Genomic DNA, 23,205 nt, shown 5'->3' with positions numbered 1-23,205 from the left:
AGGTTTCTCCTGAACATGTTGAATGCATGAAACACTGATGCTTCATGTAAAGTTATGGCTTTTCAAATATAAAATGTGTAAAATACTTAAATTTCTTCCTTGATTTCTTTCAAAATTTCATTTTAATTTTTAAATTAGCTATATCTGCTAATGAAGACTAGCTGTACAAAGTAACTAAATAATTCTAAATATTATTTATTAAAAAACAAAAAATAAATAATTATTACTCTGTGACATATTTATAAACGAATTCATATTGAAATTTTATAGGGAACTTTGATACATGTTTACCCAATATTATAATCTTTTAAAATTTAAAAACAAAATATGTTTTTCTTGATTTAAAAAGCCCAATCTATTTTTAAATGTGTTTACAGCTGTTGATAAACACGTGACACTCCGAAGGTTATTCTTCGCATTACATTGTAATTTAAGTGCTGTAAACAAACACACACAAGTATAGGTCACACACACAATAAAAAACAACATGCTTGTTTACAATCTTGAACATGTGCGTAGTTAGAGGCTAGAAGTGCAGTAGTGAACATTCCAGTACTCCAGTGGCTGTGTTTGCCATGAAATAAATTGTGCAATGTATTGATGCAGAGGCATCATTTTTTTTTTTTTTTACACATTGATAGTGCTGCAAGCATTAAACCAGCATAAAATTTATCGTTCATGTCTAGGCACTTTTAGAGAAAGTTATTTAGCATAATCAGGTAGGATACATCAATTTTTTTTTTAAATGATGCTTGCTCGACTGTAAAGAAAGCCATGCATTTGTACATTTGAAATAGCAAATTTTATAGCTTTTAAAACATAATAGATTTATGTCCTGTTTCCAAAAAGTTGGTCACCCAGTTTCCTTGAGTACAAGGTATTTATTATTCTTAATCTGTGTATAACACTATCTTCCTGTGCATAGTGTTGTCATATTAAGTGGAAATGTAATATTTAGAGTAAAACTTCCTCCTGTGTGAGTTTTTCTACACTGTACATGTTGTACAGAGTGCACACTTTATTTGGGATTATTGGAAAAACTCACAAAACTGAGCCTAATACAGGAGGCCTGTAATTTTTAGGTACGTTAACCATGGTAGACATGCCCTTAATGCACATTTTGTAGTTGATTTAGTCTCCCTTTGGAAGATTTATTTCATTGATCTTCTGTATTTCTTAGTAATACAAGTTTTTCATAATGTTATGCATGCACATCACTGTATTTTTTGAAAAGAAAAACTTCCTTGACCTTTTCAAGAGAGAAGCGAATAAAGTTTAAGTTTTATTTATGTGCTTTTTTCATATACAGACAAGCATTTTTTTAATGTTTATCAAGGGATTTGAGGATTGTTGAAGAAAACATTGAATCAAGGCTGTGACCTTGATTTTCAACAACCCATCGCAATAAACAGTCTATAAGATAACAAAACAGACAGAAAAATCAATACGTAGCCATAACCAGTTTTATATTCCTTTTCATTCAGATTATCCAGACCAACTTTAAGTTAGGAGGACCACAATAATAAGATGTTCCGGTTGCAAGCTCGACTGTCCTCCCTGTGCCAGTCTGCCAGAACTCAGCTACCGGACGCTGCCAGGGGAAACAGTCTCTATGGCTTCAAACTACCCCCGGGGATTGCCTGTAGCTCTACCCAGGCTCAGTCCCAAACTAAACCCGACGAAAAAATCCGAAAACTTATGGTGGCCAACAGAGGTAAATATCTTGCTTGCTTTGAGAAATCTTTATAATAGAAATCACGAAGTTCAAGGTAAAACGATGGAGGATTTGTTTCTGTTGTCTAAAATGAAAATATTTTTATGCTGTCTTTCAGGTGAAATTGCCATAAGGGTGTTCAGAGCTTGTACAGAAATGAATATAACTACTGTGGCAATCTACTCTGAGCAAGACATGATGCACATGCATCGTCAGAAGGCAGATGAATCATACCTCATCGGGAAAGGCCTACCCCCAGTAGCCGCATACCTGAATATTCCAGAAATCATCCATGTTGCAAAGGTAGCTATATTCCATTTTAATTGGTTTTTCCTTAGAATTTACTTATGGATAAAATTTTGGGAAGAATTATGCTCAAATTAGATATAAAATTGATTAAATTGTTAGTTATCTAGAAAAAAAAAATGTGTTATAAAGGGAGGTAACTCTTAAATACACATTTTAGCAAAAGTCAGTTTCTACCTGATTTTCTTTTAAAGGAAAATGGAGTAGATGCCATACACCCAGGGTATGGGTTTCTCTCTGAGAGAGATGACTTTGCACAGCAGGTGATAGATGCAGGGATAAAATTCATTGGTCCGTCTCCTGAGGTTGTGAGAAAAATGGGAGATAAAGTGGAGGCCAGGCAAGCAGCCATTGCAGCAGGTGACATTTATATTACTACAGTGAAAACTGTCCAATCCGACACCTGAATAATCTGACACACTGTGAATTCTGACGTTTAATTTCTTTCCCATTCTAGTATTTTCCTTGTTTTTAACACTGTTCAATCCGACACCTTGTCTATTCCGACACAAAATTCATCTCCCAGTGCATGTTGGATTAGACAGCTTTCACTGTACTTGTATATTGTTTTGAAACATTTTATTAAGACATTTGCCTTTTATTTTAGATTTCATAGCTTATAAAATCATGGATGAATTTTTTTTATGTGAACGCTGTCACTGGTCACTATGAATGCCCATCACTATATATGCCCCCCCCTCCATAAGTTACCATCCTTGAAATGTTAAGCCTGCCAAAAAAAGTAATAAAATTATCAAAATTCATTTGCTATACATGTACCAGTATATCTTTATATTTCTACAGTTAAGTACGGCTTTTCAGGAAGCAATGAAACTTAAAATTGTATTGAATTCAGATAAAATGAGAAATTCCAGTAAGGGGTTCCATCATAATCCCCACTGTGTGTGTGTTTGTAGGTGTACAGGTTGTGCCGGGTACTGATGGCCCAGTCAGCAGTATAGAGGAGGCCAGGTACTTCTGTGAGCAGTATGGACTGCCGGTCATATTTAAAGCAGCGTACGGTGGAGGAGGAAGAGGCATGAGGATCGTTAGGTCTATGGAGGTGTGTAAGGTTCATTTTAATGTCGGAAAATTGCTTACATCAGTCAGGGTCAACTCAAACAAGTTATCAGAAAAATAACTTAAATAAGTTATTTTACACACACAATTTTTTTATAATAATAACTTAAATAAGTTATTTTTATATTCTACTTGGACATTGATTTCTTGGGAGTTTTGTGTTTCCTGCCAATATGCATTGCATTTTGGGATTCCATTATGTAATACTAGATGGAGTGCACCGACTCCAAAGGAGATTTGGTGAGGAGTTGGAGATAGAGAGTATTTTACTCCTTATTTTGTGGTTTTATCTACATGGTTTATATGTCCAATTTTTATCATTAAATAAAACATTTTCCCCAATTTTCCCAAGACTTTGAACTAAAGTGACAACTCTGAAATATCTGTGCATCTCAGATAGGAAAGTTTAAACTAGAATTTAATAGTAAATAAGGACAAAACATTTGTTTTTACCCAAATTGTCATACTATGGGTTTCTGCATTGAGCAAGGTCTCAATTTAGTCAAACATTTGTTTTTGTCTTGATGCACAAGCAAAAACCTTCGGTGCTTTGGGTGTGATGTTAGGGAAAAATGACACAAAATAACTTAAACTAATTCTTAATTTATTGAAACTATTTTGGAAAAATAACGTGTTTGAGTTACTAAGGCTGGGGAAAAGTAAGTCGTAGCAAATAGAAGTAACTCATTGAGACAAAAAAATAACTCATTTGAGTTATTTTTGAAAATAACTTGTTTAAGTTATGCCCCTTACTGTACATAGTATGACAATGTGGGTATCTTGAGATTCGAATGTCAAATGTTAAGGATGAGCTAAATTGATTCGACAGTCCTTATTTACTATTAAATTCTAGTTTCAACTTTCCTATCTGAGATGCACAGATATTTCAGAGTTGTCACTTTAAAGATATTAAGGTTTGACTGTGGTCTGTGTATGTATATTATACTGTAAGTATTAAATGGTATAGGTGAAATCTGATGATTTCATGTTGGAGGAGATTTTCTTACAAGCAAGAAAATTATGTGTTAATTTATTTTCCCATGCAGGAGGTAGATGAGAATTTCAGAAGAGCGACATCCGAGGCAGAGGCAGCGTTTGGTAATGGTGCCCTCTTCCTGGAGAAGTTCATTGAGAGACCTAGACACATAGAAGTACAGATTCTAGGTAAATATATATAGTATACTTGTAACTTGTTTAGTACAAAGCTTTCTTGGACCCTCAAATATATAAATTTTATGAATTCCTTATACGGATATTCCAAATTACGGATAAAGCGAAGTAATATTACAAGTCCCAGTGACTTCGTTATAACCAAGTTTTATTGTACCTCTGCAATGAAGAACACTGTAGATTACCTCATATCATAGAAACCTTATTTTCTTGAGATTTTTATGTGGTACTGTGAAATCACAAATTTTCGTACTGTGAAATCATAAATTTTCGTGGTGGTTTAATAATCCTTCCAATTTCAAATTTTTAAGTTTTGTTTTTTAAAAACGTTTAGAAACTGGTTTAGAAATCAGAATGTTATTAAAATTTTGAATATTTTTCATACATTACACATACAAAACAGATATTGATTTTCATGTCCACCACGAAATGTAAAATGTTGCATACATAAGTACTCATTTATTCTTGATCCAAGAAATCAAATCCCCACGAATCAAGAGATTTTCCTCAAACTATGAAAATTTGACCCCCAAAAAATATGTGATTTTATAGTATCTTTATGGGAGAAATAGTTGTCTCAAATTTTGTTTATTGTTTATAGTATCCTCATCATGTATTGTAAAATTTATGTGAGAAAAAAGTGTTTGAGAGCAGACAGTGTCACATGAGCTTTCAAAAAATATAGGTCTCACAAATTAAAAGTTATTTACAGTATAAAGAAAATGCAACGGATATATACATGTATGTTTCTTACTGTATTTTATTATGTTTTGCATACTGTGAAATCACAAATTTTTGTGGGGGGTTAATTTTCATTGATTTCGAGGTATGAAGAGACCCACGAATTCATGTCCACCACGAAATATAAAATATTAAATACGAAACTACTCAACAATTCTTCATCCACGAATTCAAATCCCCACTAACCAAGAGTTTTTACTCAAACAATGAAAATTTGACCCCACGAAAATATGTGATTTTACAGTAATTAAAGATTGGATTTTATCATGAGGTTTCACAAAGTGTTCCTTTTATAGGTGATAGAGGAGGAAATGTGGTGCATCTTTATGAAAGGGACTGCTCTGTACAGAGGCGCCACCAAAAAGTGGTGGAGATAGCCCCCGCCCCCAAACTGCCACGTGACATTAGGGACAAAATGACTGCAGATGCGGTCAAACTAGCCCAGTGTGTGGGCTATGAAAATGCAGGAACTGTGGAATTTCTCCTGGACCCCTCAGGACAATACTACTTCATTGAGGTTAATGCTCGACTACAAGTGGAACACACCGTCACAGAGGAGGTTACTGGGTAGGTGGCATAACCATTAGGAGGTTTATGGGGAAAAGGATATTTCAAATGGGTGTTTATGAAAATATTCCATTTATCACTGTATATCACTTTATTTTTGTGACACTTTATTTCCAAGTGAAAGTTATTTGATATTTATCAGTGAGATGAATTTATTGATATATGTAATGATGAATGTAATGATACATAATCCTTAAAAATATATGAGAAAAATTTTCGCAATCAGACACTTGCAGTCTTGTGTATAATAAGAAAATCTCCTAAAAGATACAATGTATGTCATTAATATATTAAGTTCCAAAAAATTTTCAAATTTAAGGATATACCAGACAACTTAAAACATAGTAAAACTTTGTTACACAAATCCCTGTTCATCAAATTGTAGGATAGATTTGGTACAGAGTCAGATTAAGATAGCAGAGGGGAGGCTGTTACCAGAGATGGGACTCAGTCAGGAGGATATAGAACTACATGGCTGTGCCATCCAGTGTAGAATGACCACTGAGGACCCTGCCCGAGGTTTTCAACCCGACACTGGCCGAATAGAGGTACACACAGGTTAAATATTGCTCAGAACTAGGTGGTATGAATAGTATTTGAAATGCACACATTTTGAATTTTTCAAACATTTTAAAAGGTGATGCAGGTTTGAATTGTGAAATACAGTTGAATGTTTATATTACATAGAAAGTGAAAATTTCTTGCAACATTAAATTTTACTTTTCTTTTCCCTCAATCTCTCATACTTGTATTTAAAAAATGCAAAAGTTACAATATACTGAGCATATGAATATTATGTACTAGGTGAAATCACCATAAAGTTTTTTTTTTCCCATGACAGGTGTTCAGGAGTGGGGAAGGTATGGGAATCAGACTGGACAGTGCTCTAGGATTTGCAGGGGCCATCATCTCACCTTACTATGATTCTTTGCTGGTCAAGGTCATTGCTAAGGCCAGAGATCACCCATCTGCTGCTGCCAAGATGTTGAGGACACTCAAGGAGTTCAGAATCAGAGGGGTCAAGGTCAGTAATGGCTGAAGTTGGCATCTCAGGGTCAGACTTTTTTTTTTTTAATTTACAGATTCCAATACATAATTTTACAATACATATATACATTTTCTGTAAATTTTTTATAAGAGAATGGAGAGAGAAAGAGAGAGAGAATGAGAAATAGAGCAAGAAAGAAAGGAAAGAGAGAGAAGGGATAGAGAGATAGAAAAAATTACAAAAACAGATTCATCCAGGGTTTCCAGGCTTCGTCAAAAGTCACCTGATTATTGTTCTTATATGCAATATACTTGTTTGTTTCATACATATATTTGATGGAGGATATCAGTCCATTCAAGGAGAGGTTTTTACCACTACATCTCATTCTACAGATAAAATATTTAATCTGAAGAGCAGTGAGATATTTAATTTTGTCTAATTTTGTAAAAGATCCCAAGGGTCAGACTTTCCTTTCTACTTAATGCTTTTCTGAGGTTTTATTAAAACATTCTATGAAGATTAAAATAAATATCTTTCATATCAAGAAGTTAGATGTATGTACCTCATCAAACAAAACTAAAGATAATGCAGGAGACATTTATTTTAAATTTCTAAGATGATAGTTTCATATAAGCTTTATTTTTGCAGACCAACATCCCTTTTCTGTTGAATGTCCTCCAACACGAGCAGTTCCTGTCGGGAGTGGTGGACACATACTTCATCGACGAGAACCCCCAGCTGTTTAAATTCTACCCCACCCAGAACCGGGCCCAGAAGCTGCTCTATTACCTGGCCCAGGTGATGGTCAATGGCCCCCAGACCCCCCTGGCCACTGACCTTCAACCCTCAGAGGTCGTACCAACTGTTCCACAGTTACCCTATGGTAAGACTGTGTTAAAGATGGACTATATTTTTGATTGCTCTGTAGAGGTATCGTGTATTCTTAGAAACCCCCTACTAAATATTTCACCTTTAAATTGAAATTTTTGAAATTTCAGTAGTAGTTAGATACAAGAAATTGTATAGTCTGTTAGTACTCAGATACCTAATCTGATATGAAAGAAGATTCATAAGTTAAAGGCTTAGAAAACAGTTCCTGCTGGTCCTTTGGATGAGACCGTATAAACCGAGGTCCTGTGTCGCAGTAGGTGCTAGCATGAAAAGATCCCTCACTGCTCAGTGGGCCAGAGTGCCGAGCATAGGACAAAATTTGTAGCTCTCCACCAGCAAATGTGGCATCTCCATATAAGTGGAAAATTCTCGAGAGGGGCGTTAAACAACAAACAATCAATCAAGCAGTTCCTTTACAGCTAGTGATAAATCTTTTAGTCAAATTTTCAGAACTCTGTTCTTGTTGAAAGGTTTTTGTTTTTTCTCTATTTGTTTTGGACAGTCTATTAATAATTGCTTTTCATTAAAAGGGTATTGATTTAATCGTTGACAAAGTTTCTCTTGTGCATGTAGTGAAGCTTTATTCATAAAACATGCCATAACCTATATAGTTCATTAATATTTGATGTGAAATGTGAAAAAATATTTGTAATAACTGTCTTCATTTTGTGCTCCCTACAGAGGAAAATCAATCTAGGGGTAAGAATTTTCACTGCTGTTCACTGCAAGGCAGCAATTAATGCCATGAAATGATATTTTCATTTTTTTATTGCAGCCATTTTTCTATTGTATACTCCTTTATACTCTTTATTAGCATTTTGTATCGCGTCACAGTGGGAACAATTGTAATCTATTAACTGGTTAATCTGAATTTCCTCTTTTAACAGGAACCCACTGTCTATTTTATTTTTACATGGCTTTATGGGCTGTACTTAGAGTTAGTACCTTATTTAGCCACTTTAATTAATTTATTCCATCATGAAATCTGTAAATAAAGCATAGTGCTGAGGTCTTTGTGACAAGTTCAGTCCAGAGTTTCTTCATGTTTTTTTTTGGAATACAGAGCTATTTTATCTAGCTGCATGAGGATTGTGTCATGTTGTCCTTTGATCTGTTGAATTCATATGCATCCATTTAAAATCTGTGAGTTCAAAACTCAAAAAAAAAACTTACACAGAAAAGAAACAATACATGGTGCCACATTTTTTTTGCACTCTATGATCCTATGCAAAATTTGTACAAAAGAACTAATAGTTCACACGTAGTTTCATGCGTTTGCATGTTCATGTTTATATTTAAATGATCTGTATAATTCACTCAGTGTTACACTACTGTGTGTTATACGAACAAAAATAAATCTTGTATTCATATATATTAAATATTTAAAAATATACTTAAACTCTGGTATATTTATTTCTCAACTCAATAACCTTGTTTCCTATACATGTATTTATTTCTCCAATTTGTGGAACTGTTTCTGGGGACCTAAATCAACATATTTTAAATCTGCACTCTTTATTAAATATTCATCCTTTTTTTAACAAATCCTTAAACAAATGATTTACTCAAAAACTAATTGGGCTAATTTTGTTTTTAAGTGTGAAATGAATTGTCTATAGAATATTAAGCATGACAAATGCCTTGTCAGATATGCTGCAAATCTGTTAATGTTTAGTTATTATGATAAAAATTTATGCTGATCAGTTTTGCTTTCATGTGCATATATCATGATTTTGTTGCTTGAAGATTTATCTTGCTGTCAATGCTGCAAGCTTGCTGACATGGAATCTTCCCATTTTGTGTGTTATTCAGATCATCACTTACCGGTAGTCAGTATCTATTAATAGCTAAGATTGTTTATTTTTATCACACAGCCCCCGCTCCACCCAAGGGCTGGAGGGACGTCCTGGTGAAGGAGGGACCAGAGGCTTTTGCCAAGAAAGTCCGAGAGCACAAAGGATTGCTTCTGATGGATACCACCTTCAGGGATGCCCACCAGTCGCTCCTAGCAACCAGGGTCAGGACCTTTGACCTGAAGAGAATCTCACCTTTTGTATCTCAGAGGTTTAATAATCTCTACAGTTTAGAAAACTGGGGAGGTATGTTAAAGTGTAGAATATTTCTTCTCTGAAACGATTGCAAGTAGACTTTGAAATGATATTCGTGATAATTTGCTTTGCAAAAATCCATATTAAAGAAGGAAAGCTTTACCAGTATATTACATGTATATTCCTTCATATATATGTACTAGTAATTAATTATATATATATATGATGTATTTGTTGATGGTGAATATTGTTTGTAAGAATGTAAAAACCAATGAATGTTCAAACTCATTTACATATATCAAAATTAATTATTTTTCAATAAAATGAAGTTGGTTGTGACACAGGCACACTCCTTTATGCCATGTTCATGCATTTGATATCTGTGATAGGATGCACTGGTTAAACGAATAAACCATCCTGTTTCAGGTGCAACTTTTGATGTGGCCATGCGCTTCCTACATGAGTGCCCCTGGGAAAGGCTTGAGGAACTCAGAAAACTGATCCCCAATGTCCCATTCCAGATGTTACTAAGGGGAGCTAATGCTGTGGGTTACACTAATTACCCAGACAATGTTGTCTACAAGTAAGAAATACTCTGTCTAGAGATGCAATGACAAGTACGCTTTTCAGTTGTCCATGTGTTAAAGAAAAATGCATATAATTTATACCTGTATATGTTTTATGGAATAACCAAAATTTTTATGCGTGCACCAGTTTTGCATATACAGTGAAAACTGTTTAATGCGATATCTGCGTAAACCATGTTACTCTGAATTCTGACCTTTATTTTTATGTCATTTTACTTTTGCCCATGTTTTATACACCATGAAACCTTGCACCCTGTCAATTCCAAAACAAACTTTGTCTTTAAGTGTACGGAAGATTAGACAGGTTTCAATGTACTTTGTTAAAAATGATGTTGATTATTTGTATCTACATTTTCTTTGTGTTGTGTGACACCAGTAATTTATATCCTTAGGTTTTGTGACATGGCTGTTAAGAGTGGTATGGATATTTTCCGTATATTTGATTCCTTGAACTACCTCCCAAACATCATTGTAGGCATGGATGCAGTTGGGAAAGCAGGTAAAATGATTACAATGACTTTTTTTTCCTTGAAATGAATGTTTTAACATGGTTTACAAAAATCCATGTTTTACCTGTTAGGAATGAAATAGTTATGTATCTCACTTCAGCTCTGATTAGTCATAAATTTCAGTGCTACCTTTCAAGTATTAAGTTTTAAAAATGTAGCTGCAGAAAAATACATTTTGGAGCATGTTTGCTCTGTTCCTATTTTGCAATGTAAAGCCTATAGTTTGCTTTATTTACATGTGCCTATATTATACAGGTGGTGTGATTGAAGCAGCAATCTCGTACACTGGTGATGTGTCTGATCCCACTAAATCCAAATACAATCTAGATTATTATGTGGATTTGTCCACAGAGCTGGTGAAAGCTGGCACCCATATACTCAGTATTAAGGTAGGAATCAAACATTAATTATTAATTTATTTAATAATACTTATAATGATACTTTTATTAAAGATTGTGTTTCATGTATTTTCTGTTCGGTTTTATTTTATGCTTTGTTCATGGTTGAAGGAAATAATGACAATTTCAATATAGTGAAATAAACTTGTTTATAATAAGTTATTAATTTTCACAAAAAAAATGAAAGATGGAATGAAACTGGATTTTATGATATCCATGATTTTTTCTCAGGACATGGCAGGTGTGCTGAAACCCAAGGCAGCTAAGATGTTAGTGGGTACCCTGAGAGACAAATTCCCCGACATCCCCATCCATGTTCACACTCATGACACCGCCTGTGCTGGAGTGGCGTCCATGTTGGCTGCTGCGGAGGCAGGGGCAGATGTGGTAGACGTGGCAGTGGATTCCATGTCTGGTCTGACCTCACAGCCCAGTATGGGGGCAGTGGTGGCAGCATTAGAGGGAACAGACCTACAAACAGGTACAGACAGACCCACAGACAGCTAAGTACTTGATTAGTAGGTCAATTATCAAGAGTGTGATGCAATTCTTCCTCATGATTGAAAACAAACACACACATATTAATGTATAGATATTTATGAACAACCCTAACAAGATATGATACATGTACAACTGACAGATACATGTAAATTATAGACTTTTTTTTGCATCAGAGGTTTTCTTTTAAAAGAATTTCACCCCTCCCCTCTCTCTAGTCTATTTTTTCCAAGTTTTAATTGTTATTTTGTTTCTGTTACAGGCATCCATCTGTCTGATGTGTCCGACTACTCGGCTTACTGGGAACAGACCAGGAATCTCTATGCTCCTTTTGAATGCTGCAAGACGCTGAAAAGTGGAAACTCAGATGTCTATGTCAATGAAATTCCAGGTCTGTATATGCTTTCTGTGTGGCTGATATAAACTTGTACCACAATATAGGTCATTATTGTTATTATACAGATAATAAAGCTGAACTTTGGTAATTTGACTGTTATCTCAAAGACGATAGTTTTTTGTGAGATAGTCAACACTCTTTATAACCTAATACTACACACAACTTTTATTCACTAGGCAAAAATTAATTTACTGTGAATAAAAACGTGACTTAATTTTCATGATCAAGTCTATTTTGGATCTATTGTTAATAACTTAATAGACACAGAGATCTCAAATATCATGGTTATAAATATTTGTGATGACAAGGCTCTCAAACCTCTTTTAACACATAATATCTTGGTTTACTATCCCTTAAATATTCCCAAGATTTTTTTTCTCAGTCTGTTCAAATTTGAGATAATAAAATTTGACTGTACATGTATATTTAGAGCATATAGTTTAAGGTTTCTCTATTAACAAGTTTTTCTTTTGTGACATTGTGACAGGTGGTCAGTACACAAACTTACAGTTCCAGGCCTTCAGCCTCGGTCTGGCTGACCAGTTTGAGGAAGTGAAGAAAATGTACGCCGAAGCCAATCAGCTGCTGGGGAATATTCCCAAGGTTTGTTTACAATAACATAAAATAGAAGGGATAAAGCAAGTTATAATCAGAGAGTTAAATCATGTGTTCTTCATATAGCATTTATGATTGACTTTTTAGTGACTCATAATTTTAGCTAAACCAAAACTTTTGCTAATCAAAGTACTCAGAAGTACAGAGAGCTGGGCTCATTTACAGAGTAGATATACAAAAATATTCTGATCAAATTTTAAATCTAAATATAAATGTATGAAATTTTTCTTTGCAAAATGATTGTTGACAGCTTTTAAAAGATCTAAAAAATGAAATCTTTCAGTTTACGAATGAACTATGTTCTTTGACCCCCCCCCCCCCCCCCCAGCCTCATTACTTAATGTTTATGTTTATATAGATAAAACTTCGTTTTATTTTTGTTGCTTTATTTAATTTCTCAAAAGCGGTTTGAAAATTTTTGCAGTATTAAAATGTTCATTACATATTTGCTCTTTGGAAAACAAAAATGTAATTTTGATTAAATATTATATATATTTTAAATGAGCACATTTGAAGCTTTTTCCAAAATTACTACACATGTACATTTTATATGTGAATTCCTCCTAGGTGACCCCTTCCTCTAAAGTGGTGGGTGATATGGCTCAGTTCATGGTACAGAACAAACTGACCAAGGAGATGGTGGAGGACCGAGCGGAGGAGTTATCTTTCCCTGCCTCCGTCATCGAGTACTTCCAGGGATATCTGGGGGTCCCACCAGGAGGCTATCCTGAACCACTCAGAACCAAGGTAAACAAAAAGTATACTGTACATGTACATAAAATTTAGTGCAATTACTGATATAAATTTATTGGCATATTTTTTTCAAGAAATATGAAGAGAGGGAGGCATTTTTTCTTTCTTTTTTTAATGCGCTGCATTTTTACTTTCGCAAAAAATTGTGTATTGTATTTATATATTATTTTTTTAGTGGTTTTCATATTCATGAATTTGTGCATTTTGTATTTATGTATGATTTTTTGTGGTAGTCATGAATTTGCGTATCAATGTCTGAGCCAGTGTCGCTAATATATGAAGCCCGCCTTTTTAAGTATACATACAGTAGTTGTGCCAAAAGGAATATCATATTTTGAAAATGTCAAAACCCTTGCTATCTTGCTAGTTTGATACTATTGTACAATTGAATTTGGTATTTTGAATTTTAATGTGTCAAAATGGAACTCTAGATACATCAAAGTGAATTTAAAATTGGATGTCATTTTTTTTTCTAGGCCACATAGAGTTTGAAAGGATTGACTGTATTAAAAATGCATTTAGAAAATCACTGCAGTATATAAATTTATCCTTTTCCAGATCCTGAAGGGAAAGCCTGGTATTCAGGGTCGTCCAGGGGAAGCTCTCCCTCCCGTTGACTTTGATAAGTTGAGAGAGGAGCTGAAAGAGAAGCACGGGCATGATGTAAAGGAGCACGATGTCATCAGTGCTGCCCTCTATCCCAAGGTCACCGACGATTTCCTGGAGTTCCGTGATAAATACGGCCCTGTGGATACCCTCGGAACAAGGATATTCTTTGTAGGACCCAAAGTTGCTCAAGAAATGGAGGTTTGTCATGGTGTTTAATAACATTTCCTTACAATAAAGTGTACTTATTTTTTTGGGAGGGGGTTTAGAATTTATAAATATTTAGGTAAATAAGATTGGATTTTTTTTTCAGTTTAACTTTTTTTAGCTTTTCTCACTGGTCAGCCACAAAGCATCCTTAAGTAAAGAGGATTCAAGTTTCTTCATGCGATAGTAAACAATTTTGGTGGTATGTTTTAAATGCTACCACTGTGCCTACAGTTTTGGTCTGATTTCAATATAGCTTGGCACACAAGTAGACTACACTAAGATACATAATTCTATGCATCGATTTTTGATTTCGATGAACGTGTTGCCGTGGTTACTAAAAATAGAAATTTCTGTGAAATACTTAAAAAATGCAATTTCAAATACAGTTTGATTATAGCACATGTATAATGTGGCATGCAAGTAGTGTACACTGAGATACATAATCATTATTCTGTTTATTGCTGTTCTTTAAAAATTCTTCTCAAGTCAAAACCAACATGCCACTTTTCTTTAAACTTTTTTAAAGTACAAACCAGTAGAGCTACAGTCTTGATGGAGACTTCTGGTTTAAAATTTATGTCATTTATTTTCATTTCATCATGCAGAAATTTTCAGTTAAATGAGGATTTTTTTTTGCTAATTACAGGTACAAATAGAGAGAGGAAAGACACTGTCCATTAAAACCTTAGCTTGTGGAGACCTGAATAAGAACGGGGAGAGGGAGATGTTCTTTGAATTGAATGGACAGCTGAGATCAGTCAAGGTCAAAGATGAAGAGGCAGCCAAGGTGAAATGTCCCCAAATAAATGTCCTTAGTATTGATTTGTGTACTTCAATCCCTGACAATTAATTTTCACGACTGAGAAAACATTTGTCTACAAATACTAAGCAAAATGATTGGTTTATAGTCACCGAGTTAAAGTAGGTCACGGAATTATCTTTTTTGTGAAATCTTAATATTCCTCATAGAAGCCAAAGAGTAAATGGAATATGTTGTATCTTTTCAGGAGCTGCATTTCCACCCCAAGGCTCTGAAGGGGGTGAGGGGATCAGTAGGGGCCCCTATGCCAGGAGAAGTTGTGGACATTAAGGTCAAAGAGGGTGACAAGGTCGAGAAAGGTCAACCCGTCTTAGTGCTCAGCGCCATGAAGATGGAAATGGTTGTCACGGCACCTGCTTCAGGGACGGTGAAGTCGATCGCTGTGGAGAAGAAGATGAAGTTGGAGGGTGATGATTTATTGATGGACATTGAATGCGACTGAGTGAGAAAGATGATATCTTCCAAAGATGGCAGGCCACCTTAAGAGAGTTTTTGGGAATGCTTAAGTTAAATGCAGTTTAGAATGTGAAAACGTTCTTGTTGTTGATGATTAGAAATGAGATTAAATTTTTTTTCGAAAAATTGTGGGGAAAATGATTTATACATATGCATTACTGGTGTGAAATGGTGATACATGTATATATATTAGATTTTAAAAGTATGGAAACATATCCTAAAGAAATAAATATCTTTACTGTGAAGTCTTTTCTAGAGGTTTTAATGTTTATATGCAGGAAAGTGCTAAATGACTAGGTTCAATTATTGTCTTATCTGATTTTTCTCCATATATAGCAAAGTGCTAAATGATGCTAGGTTCAATCATTGTCTTATCTGCTAGTTCTACTTATATAACCTAGTATTCTTTTGTTTGACTTAAACTATTTTTCTATTTTTTTTTCATATTTTGTATAGAAAAAGTGTCAAGATCTTTTCTTTGATAGGTATTTTATATTTTGAATATATAAAAGGCATGAAAATGAAATCTTGTACATTTACATTTATACTGAATATATATATTTACATATATGTGCTGCATGGTAAAATTTATAGGTAAATGATTATTATTTGCAAAATTGATGCTTTCTAGTGCACAGAAGTATAATATACAGGTTGGGTTTGATGTTATGAGTAGTACATGTAATTAATAAAGCCCTAGCCAATTTGGAAGAGATATTTTTTTTATTTGGAAAGTAGACATTTATCATTTGGGTCTTAACAGACATTTTGTGAAAAATGATTTAAGTACTAAGTATGTTTTATTTCTTAATCTTTGCAATGTATAAACTAAAAAGTTATATTTTTTTCCAATCATTTTTTTTTTTTACTTCTTTGAGCATAATAATGTAATCAATGTTTTAGTGCTTATTTGATTATTTCTCTTATGTAAACATGATGATGGAAATTTAGGACTTAGCATAATTTATTGTACATGTATGTGTATAGATGCATAATTTTATGTGTTCTTCATTATACTTAAAAGGCTTCTGTGTTGGTAACAATTAAATGAAAATTTGTTGAATCTTTTTAATTATTGTTTTATAGTTAATGCCAAACAGGGCATTCAAGATTATCAAAGTATCTATTAAAAGAGTACACAAAAAGCATACATACAGCATTTTTACCAGTAAACCAATGTTGCTGACATTCCAAGTTAATTTTATCATAATAAATTTTGAAAAGTATTTCTGATTACACAAAGCTAGGTCCATCTAAACAACGGGCTTTATTTTGATGGAATGACGTTTGAAGAAGATCAATCATATTTTGATTAAAGTGAATTAATTTTTTGAGAGGACAATGTTGAAGTTGATAAAATTTTATGTGGATTTTTTTTCTGTATTAAAAGCGTTTTTATATAGCATGTTCAGGATAGGGCATATGGAAATGAAATGTGTACTGTAATGAAAAAATTAAATTATAATAATTTTAAATCAAAGATCTCATGTGAGCTAGGAAGTGTTTATTTCACTTCAAAAAGTTTATAATCAGTAGATATATATATTTTTTGCATGTATATTGAATTTGTATGCAAGATTTTGTTGAGCAAACAGTTAATTTATAGGTGTTTAATTAACATGGGCATTATTAAGGGGAAAAAATAGTGAATTTTTTGTAAGGCTTTTGTTTAGATGCTTTCATTTTTAAAATATTTAATGTGGGTAGTTGATTATAAAAATTAAGAAACCTCATTTCTCCATTGCAAGTGTTGAAGTAGAACTTCAATAAAATCTTCTTTATTATGTTGACTTGTGTTAATTCATTTTCATGCACAACTGCATTACATTTCTGTTTACACACTGTACATGTACATGAAAAGTCATAGCATCAATTTTTTTTTTTTGGGGGGGGGGGGTTATTTTGGTGACTAAAACACTGCAAAACATTGAAATTGTTAGACTTTTTGTACTACCGGCTTATAAAGAACACATTTTTATAGGTATATCAATTTGAATTAAGAACTGCTCCCCGAAGAAATAAAAAGAAAACAATTTTTAATTAGAGGAGGCCCATAGGAAGCAATTTCTCTTTTGGGGGGGAGGGAGTCATACATTTCTACCAAAAATACTTAAGAAATTAAAATGCGATAAAAGTACTGTCAATGTGGTTATGATGTCCGACAATTTCCTTTCAGATTTGAGAAACACTGGAAAGTGGACGAGCGAAAACTTGGACGTTCATAGTTGTATCATTTGAAGTATTCAGGTTCAATACATGTAGCTTTATGTTTGGCAAGTCTTTATATCAGGGAACAAATGTGACTCCTTTAAATGATCAACAAAGAACGAATTAGTGGGAGTATTGTCGACTTTTACACCAACTGTAAAAGTCCCATTTTCCGAATAAGCACAAATGTCACTGTTCTCTAAGTCGAACTCGGCCATAAGTATACGGCTTTCCAATTCATTCAGAAGTATGCTGCAATGAAAATATTTCTGAGATGTTGAATTTGGACATGTTTTCTTCTGTGCCCCTCTTCCTTGTCCAGAGGCCCCTTGATTTGAGCTTCCATAGGGTTTATAGGGCACTTTTTGGCATTCGCTTCCTTGCATTAACTTTTGGGACACAATCCGATTCAATTTTATCGTCACATCATTTTTCCGTTTGCTCTTGATATCTGTGCTCTCTACTTTAGCGATGATCAGTGTGTGTTTTCTCCTGTTTTCCTGCCCTTTGATGTACTGTACTACTGAACCTCTAAGCTTGCTGTATCTAATTTCTCTTTCAAAAGCTACAATATGCCTGTTCTGAAAATTCATGTCAATGTCTCGCTTTTCTCTGTGGTGTAATAATGATGAGACATCTAAATGGATGAAAATTTAACAGGATTTAGAAACAGCATAGAAAAAAAATCCAAATTATGTTTTGAATTTTTTTTTGGGGGGGGGGGGGGGTATTAATGCAAAAAATTACATGTAATTAAATTTTCGTTACCACCCCCCCCCTTATTATTTTACAGCATGAAAAAAAAAAAACATCACAAAAATAAAATCGTTTTCACAAACAAGAATGTGCAGTTCAACATAAAATGAGTGTAATTTTGTAAAACACGAATTTGAAAATAAAATATACAGGTTCGGATGCTGAATTAATTTATAAAAAGCAGGCAGTTGAAGAATCTTTTACAGAAAAGAAAGAAAGACAATCTTCTCTTTAACATTTAGATACATGTATAAGTATTTGTTTATGTTGGGATTTTGCTTGTCAGTATTATTTAAAAAAAATCATTATATATACGAGTACCTATAGTCTATACAGTAAAAACAATATTTCGACTCAATAAAAATACACTCACCTTGATGCATAATTAAAAAATTAAAGATACAGGTAAAGATTAAAGATTCTACCCGAAGACGCAGCATTTTTAATTTCTCGCACTAGATGTTGTTGTTCTGCAATTTTTCAACACGTCCAATATATATGAATATATAGATATAACATATGCGTTAACCATCTCCTCTTTTGAAGAAGGAAATGTGTTTTGTGTTGTTATAAAAACATCAGATAGAAATGTTTTCCCTTATATTCTTCCTGACCCATATAGATACGGGAAACCAATCAATTATATTTTTTTTTCGTCGGATTGACATTAACATATATTTAGCGGACAATAATATTTTTTATACTTTTCTGATATGTAGGGTAAGCAGGTTTAGAAGGCGAAAAATTGAGCGAAAAAAAAAAACAGAAATGAGCTCTGAACTATCCCTTACGATAAATAATAATGTTAAAGATTCTCAATGCGTGTATTCTAATTTAGCAAGCAAGGGATCATAAAAATTGATAGTATAAGTGAAATAATCAAATAACATAATATAAAAATATTTATGAATGATCGGGAAATATTTGCATTTCTATTTTTTTTTCTTTGTGAGTTAGGAAAGTTGATTTCTTGATAATTCTACCGGAATGTAAATTAGACAGATCGATAGATAAAATAAATAAAAATATAAAGAAATCAAATGAAACAAAAATAAGCGAATTTCTCAAATTTTGATTTATTTTAATAGTTGTGAGCCTCATTTCTCCTCATCCTGACAACGGACACCTGTTACATTGTATTTGTTTTTAATGTAATCTCTAAAAACAGTCTGGTATTTTAAGTATGATGGAGATAGCACATCCCTTTCACGCCACGTTGTTACTATATATTCACACGTATATATATTTGGGTCTGTTAAAGGATTTCCTCATTTGATTTAAAATAGAAAAGAGCCGAGTATCCCTAATATAAACTATGACAATTATACTCAATTTGAAATATATAAGACACCTCATATACATATAAAGAGCTTCAGTATCTTGACTTGTGTGATTGATAAGTACCATCCTTCCTTGCATTATTTTTGCGTCATAATTATGTAATATAGAGACATAAACTCTCGTCTTTAAGAGGGTTAGATGACATTGACAATTTCAGACTACATACACCTCATTGGCAAGAAGATCATGGTTAAAATAAAATAAACATAGGATATTGAGAAAAATAGTTTATATATAGCTTAAAAATGTTGAATAATTAGTATAAATTTAGTAAAATTATATATCGTCTTTTAAGCTTGTTCTGTTATCTAATTTGCTGACTATTGTGCTTATATATTCTTGTACAAAGCAATATCAAAATATAACTTCATTTTAGAATATTTAAAGATTGTCCACCGTCAACTTTAATTATTCCACAATCACCATAATATAGTGTTGATTCGATTCTCAAAAGCATGTTCTGCGTAGGACCAGCTTTTAAATCGAGTCAGCTTCAGACAAATAAATTGATGTTACATGGTTTTCAACAACATGTTTCTCGTATAAAGTCGCAATTTCGCAACTTTTGGTTTATTACAATGACCTTGCTTAATTGAAAATTACAATTTTCGCGAAAGCGAGGGGTCTGCCGGTCTTAATTCCACAAAAATCTTATCCTTGGTCATATCTTTTAAATGAAAAGAGATAGGAATTTCATATTAAAAGTGTGTATTACATGTGACGAGACCTTTCTTAATACACTATGATTTTTTGACACCATGATCTTGACCTTGAAGTTTGACATACTTTTTAAAAATTTAAACATATTAACTTTAAATTGGCCATAACTTTTCAACAAGAAGAGATAGGGCTTTCATATTACTAGTATACATATATACTACTTGTGACAAGTCCTTCTTAAATACTACTATGAATTTAAACCCCGTGACCTTGACCTTGAATTTGACCTACTTTTCATAAACTTTAACCTTGGTCATAACGTTTTAATGAGAAGAGGTAGGGTTTTCATATTTTACATGTATATTAGCTGTGACATTTCTTACTACACTATGATTTTAAACCTGTGACCTTGAAACCTAATGTTCGACCTGCTTTTCAGAAATGTTATTTTTTCCTCACAACTTTTGATTGAGAAGAGAAAGGGCTACCATATTTGACATGTGTATTACCTGGGACAAGATATTACCGAGCATGCTATGATTTCTGACCCCTTCACCCTGATTTTTGACCAAATTTAAAAAAAATCAACTTTGATGGTATCTTTTGAATAGCATGTAATAGGGCGTTCATGTTTGATATGGAAAATATGCTCTAAATATCTCACCCACAAAGACACCGAAAGCGGGGGGACCACAATTCTTTGAATTTTTGAATAGCATTTAATAATTAAGGCGTTCATGTTTGACATGGACAATATGCTCTAAATAGACAACGAAAGCAGAGGACCACAATTCTTTGACTTTGCTAGTTTTATTTATAAATAAATATCAGTGTTGGTGTGATTAACAGCTATTTCCACCAATTAACATTGATCTTTGCAAATGATCGACAAAAAACCATTCAGTCCCTGCTTGGACCCCTGTTCTCGTCTTGTCAACCCTAACACCAACAGTAAACCATCCTTTGTCTGAAAGTCTGCAATCGTTATGATTCTGGACATTGAACTCAACCATACTTATCCCTTCTTCAACTTCATCCATAAAAACTGTACAGTGATAATATTCGATGTGTCTTGGATTCGAACAAGTGTTTGGTCTTGTTCTAGGGTTATATTCCCTCATCATACATCTCCCGTTTTTCAGTTTTGCAGAAATTACATTATTTAATCTTTCTATGAAACCCGTTCTTCTTGACCCTCGATCTTGTGTGGCAAGTACACGAACAATTATGACAGTGTGTTTGTTTCTGTTCGCGTCTGTGAAAAGGAATCCGGGTAAGTGATGTCTTAATGTTGGGACATTAATTCTCGTCCTATTATATAAGGCAACAATATGCTTGGTCTCAAAGGTTTGTTCGATTTTTCGTTTCACTCGATGGTGGCTAGTAGAGGTGCCTAAAAATAAAAAGGTGAACATTGATAGACAACAAACATTTCTACATTAAAATGTTATATAGTTTATAATATAACAGATGTAATTAAAACTTGCCTTGACATGAAAATAATTCCACTTGGAAGCACAACAGATGAAAGATCCAGACAGATGTATAAAGTCTATAAATCGACTGCATGACACTCTCTTTTTCTTTGGGTGGTATAAGAGTATAGACAAGGGCGATATTTTATTTATAAATGTAAAATAGACTTTTTTATTGAAATGTGAATACTTTAAAATAATAAACAAATTTGATTTTTTTTTTAAATTATATTAATGGGGTTCTTCCTTTTCAGTTCCTGTTTTACAAAACAATTTACTCTTTCAAATTCCGGTACATCATTTTTAGTTTTCAGGATTAATCACGTGTTTGACATGACCAATGACAGCCACTGTAGTCATTTTGTGTCGGATGCTGTCCATTATTTGTACAATTTGCAATCCTTGGCTGATTCCGTTATGCTTGTGAGATCGGCCGAGGACGGAACTCATTCATGAACTTTAATTTGAAGAACTTACATTCTTCATAGTAATGATTGAACCACAGACCCGTAAAACGATTTTAAAACTATAAAGAAAATTTATCTACTAAAACTCAAAAATCCTATTTCGAGATGGATGAGGTTGTACATTTCTATTTCAGTTGGTACATTAACCCCCCCCCCCCCTTAATTCATGGACTGGAGGCTAGGAGTCTATAAGATCTTCAAATAAATTGCGTAAAGGCAAAAACATTCCCCCTTTTTTGTGGTAAGATTGTTGACTCCAAATTCCAATCCACAACTCCACTTGCTCCAAATAATAAGTCCATGAATTACACGGTGCCTTCATGTGGTCAGGTTGGAATAATAATGACGACATATTCATTTGAATTGCTACATTCCTTATAAAAAAAGTTATAATATCTTACAATAATATATGCAATTTCAGTAAATAAGAACAAAATACGTGTATCAATTATAGAAAAGTACTTATCTAATAAAAGCCTCTCTCCTCCAATAAGAACGTGATTGATGCAAGCAGAAAACTAAAAATTCATTGAAAGTGAATTGGAAATAGATGCATGTACACACTTACCGATCTTATTCTATAGCTTTTTTTTAATGGATGTTTATAAAGATTTTTTTTTAATTCAACTATATTTCATTATTGAAGGAAAATATGATTTCTTTCGTTTGAGGAACGAATTAGACAGAAATCAATTTCTACTTGGTGTGATAATGAATTACTTTTTCGGAATTACAAGGTTTTCATTCGAATACCTGGTGTATATCACGTGGTTCTTTAGAACCGGTCTCGTTAGCAAGGCTATATACATGTAAGAGGTGAATAGTGGTTTAAATACCAGTTTAGGACGACACGTAGAGCACGATAAAGTTTAAATTTTATCATGATTTATTCAATCCAACATAAACTTGTATATACAAATTGATTTTCATATTTTGCATATTTT

The 23,205-nt window shown here is 33.4% G+C and overlaps 2 protein-coding genes across 3 annotated transcripts; one reads left to right on the top strand and one right to left on the bottom strand.

The window, feature by feature from the left end:
* The first annotated feature begins 1,462 nt into the window (after positions 1 to 1,462).
* Positions 1,463 to 17,144, top strand: LOC134246220 (pyruvate carboxylase, mitochondrial-like). 2 transcript variants are annotated; one of them, XM_062728538.1, is made up of 21 exons: positions 1,463 to 1,714; positions 1,833 to 2,017; positions 2,215 to 2,380; positions 2,938 to 3,083; positions 4,147 to 4,264; positions 5,308 to 5,578; positions 5,964 to 6,126; positions 6,420 to 6,602; positions 7,215 to 7,449; positions 8,139 to 8,156; positions 9,332 to 9,556; positions 9,932 to 10,088; positions 10,485 to 10,591; positions 10,857 to 10,990; positions 11,231 to 11,480; positions 11,760 to 11,888; positions 12,382 to 12,497; positions 13,077 to 13,256; positions 13,821 to 14,069; positions 14,725 to 14,865; positions 15,086 to 17,144. In XM_062728538.1, the coding sequence occupies exons 1-21, from the start codon at positions 1,528 to 1,530 to the stop codon at positions 15,338 to 15,340; spliced, it is 3,615 nt and encodes a 1,204-aa protein (XP_062584522.1). In that variant the 5' UTR covers positions 1,463 to 1,527; the 3' UTR covers positions 15,341 to 17,144. The 2 variants fall into 2 exon arrangements, with proteins under 2 accessions (XP_062584522.1, XP_062584523.1); XM_062728539.1 differs by lacking the exon at positions 8,139 to 8,156.
* Positions 17,145 to 17,463: 319 nt separating this feature from the next.
* LOC134246209 (uncharacterized) lies at positions 17,464 to 21,734 on the bottom strand. The gene is made up of 2 exons (XM_062728528.1): positions 21,167 to 21,734; positions 17,464 to 18,199 (listed from the first exon to the last, which is right to left on the bottom strand). Exons 1-2 carry the CDS (start codon positions 21,732 to 21,734, stop codon positions 17,619 to 17,621), a joined length of 1,149 nt encoding a protein of 382 aa, XP_062584512.1. The 3' UTR covers positions 17,464 to 17,618.
* Positions 21,735 to 23,205: the final 1,471 nt, after the last annotated feature.

This window comes from Saccostrea cucullata, unplaced genomic scaffold (assembly GCF_032062105.1).
Source record: "Saccostrea cucullata isolate Sc308-1 unplaced genomic scaffold, CSIRO_AGI_Scuc_v1 ctg205, whole genome shotgun sequence".
In the NCBI taxonomy this organism is placed as follows: domain Eukaryota; kingdom Metazoa; phylum Mollusca; class Bivalvia; order Ostreida; family Ostreidae; genus Saccostrea; species Saccostrea cuccullata.
The sequence above is the reverse complement of the archived record's forward strand: the minus strand, read 5'-3'. Positions and strand labels throughout refer to the sequence as shown.

Bases quoted from the DNA above. Each gene is read 5' to 3' on its own strand.
- LOC134246220 (XM_062728538.1), top strand. From the start codon at position 1,528: ATGTTCCGGTTGCAAGCTCGACTGTCCTCCCTGTGCCAGTCTGCCAGA. The intron at 14,070-14,724 runs GTTTGTCATGGT...TGCTAATTACAG, and splicing joins AAGTTGCTCAAGAAATGGAG to GTACAAATAGAGAGAGGAAA. The intron at 14,866-15,085 runs GTGAAATGTCCC...GTATCTTTTCAG, and splicing joins AAGATGAAGAGGCAGCCAAG to GAGCTGCATTTCCACCCCAA.
- LOC134246209 (XM_062728528.1), bottom strand. From the start codon at position 21,734: ATGTTCACCTTTTTATTTTTAGGCACCTCTACTAGCCACCATCGAGTG. The intron at 18,200-21,166 runs GTTAATCACACC...TCATCCATTTAG, and splicing joins GTTAATTGGTGGAAATAGCT to ATGTCTCATCATTATTACAC.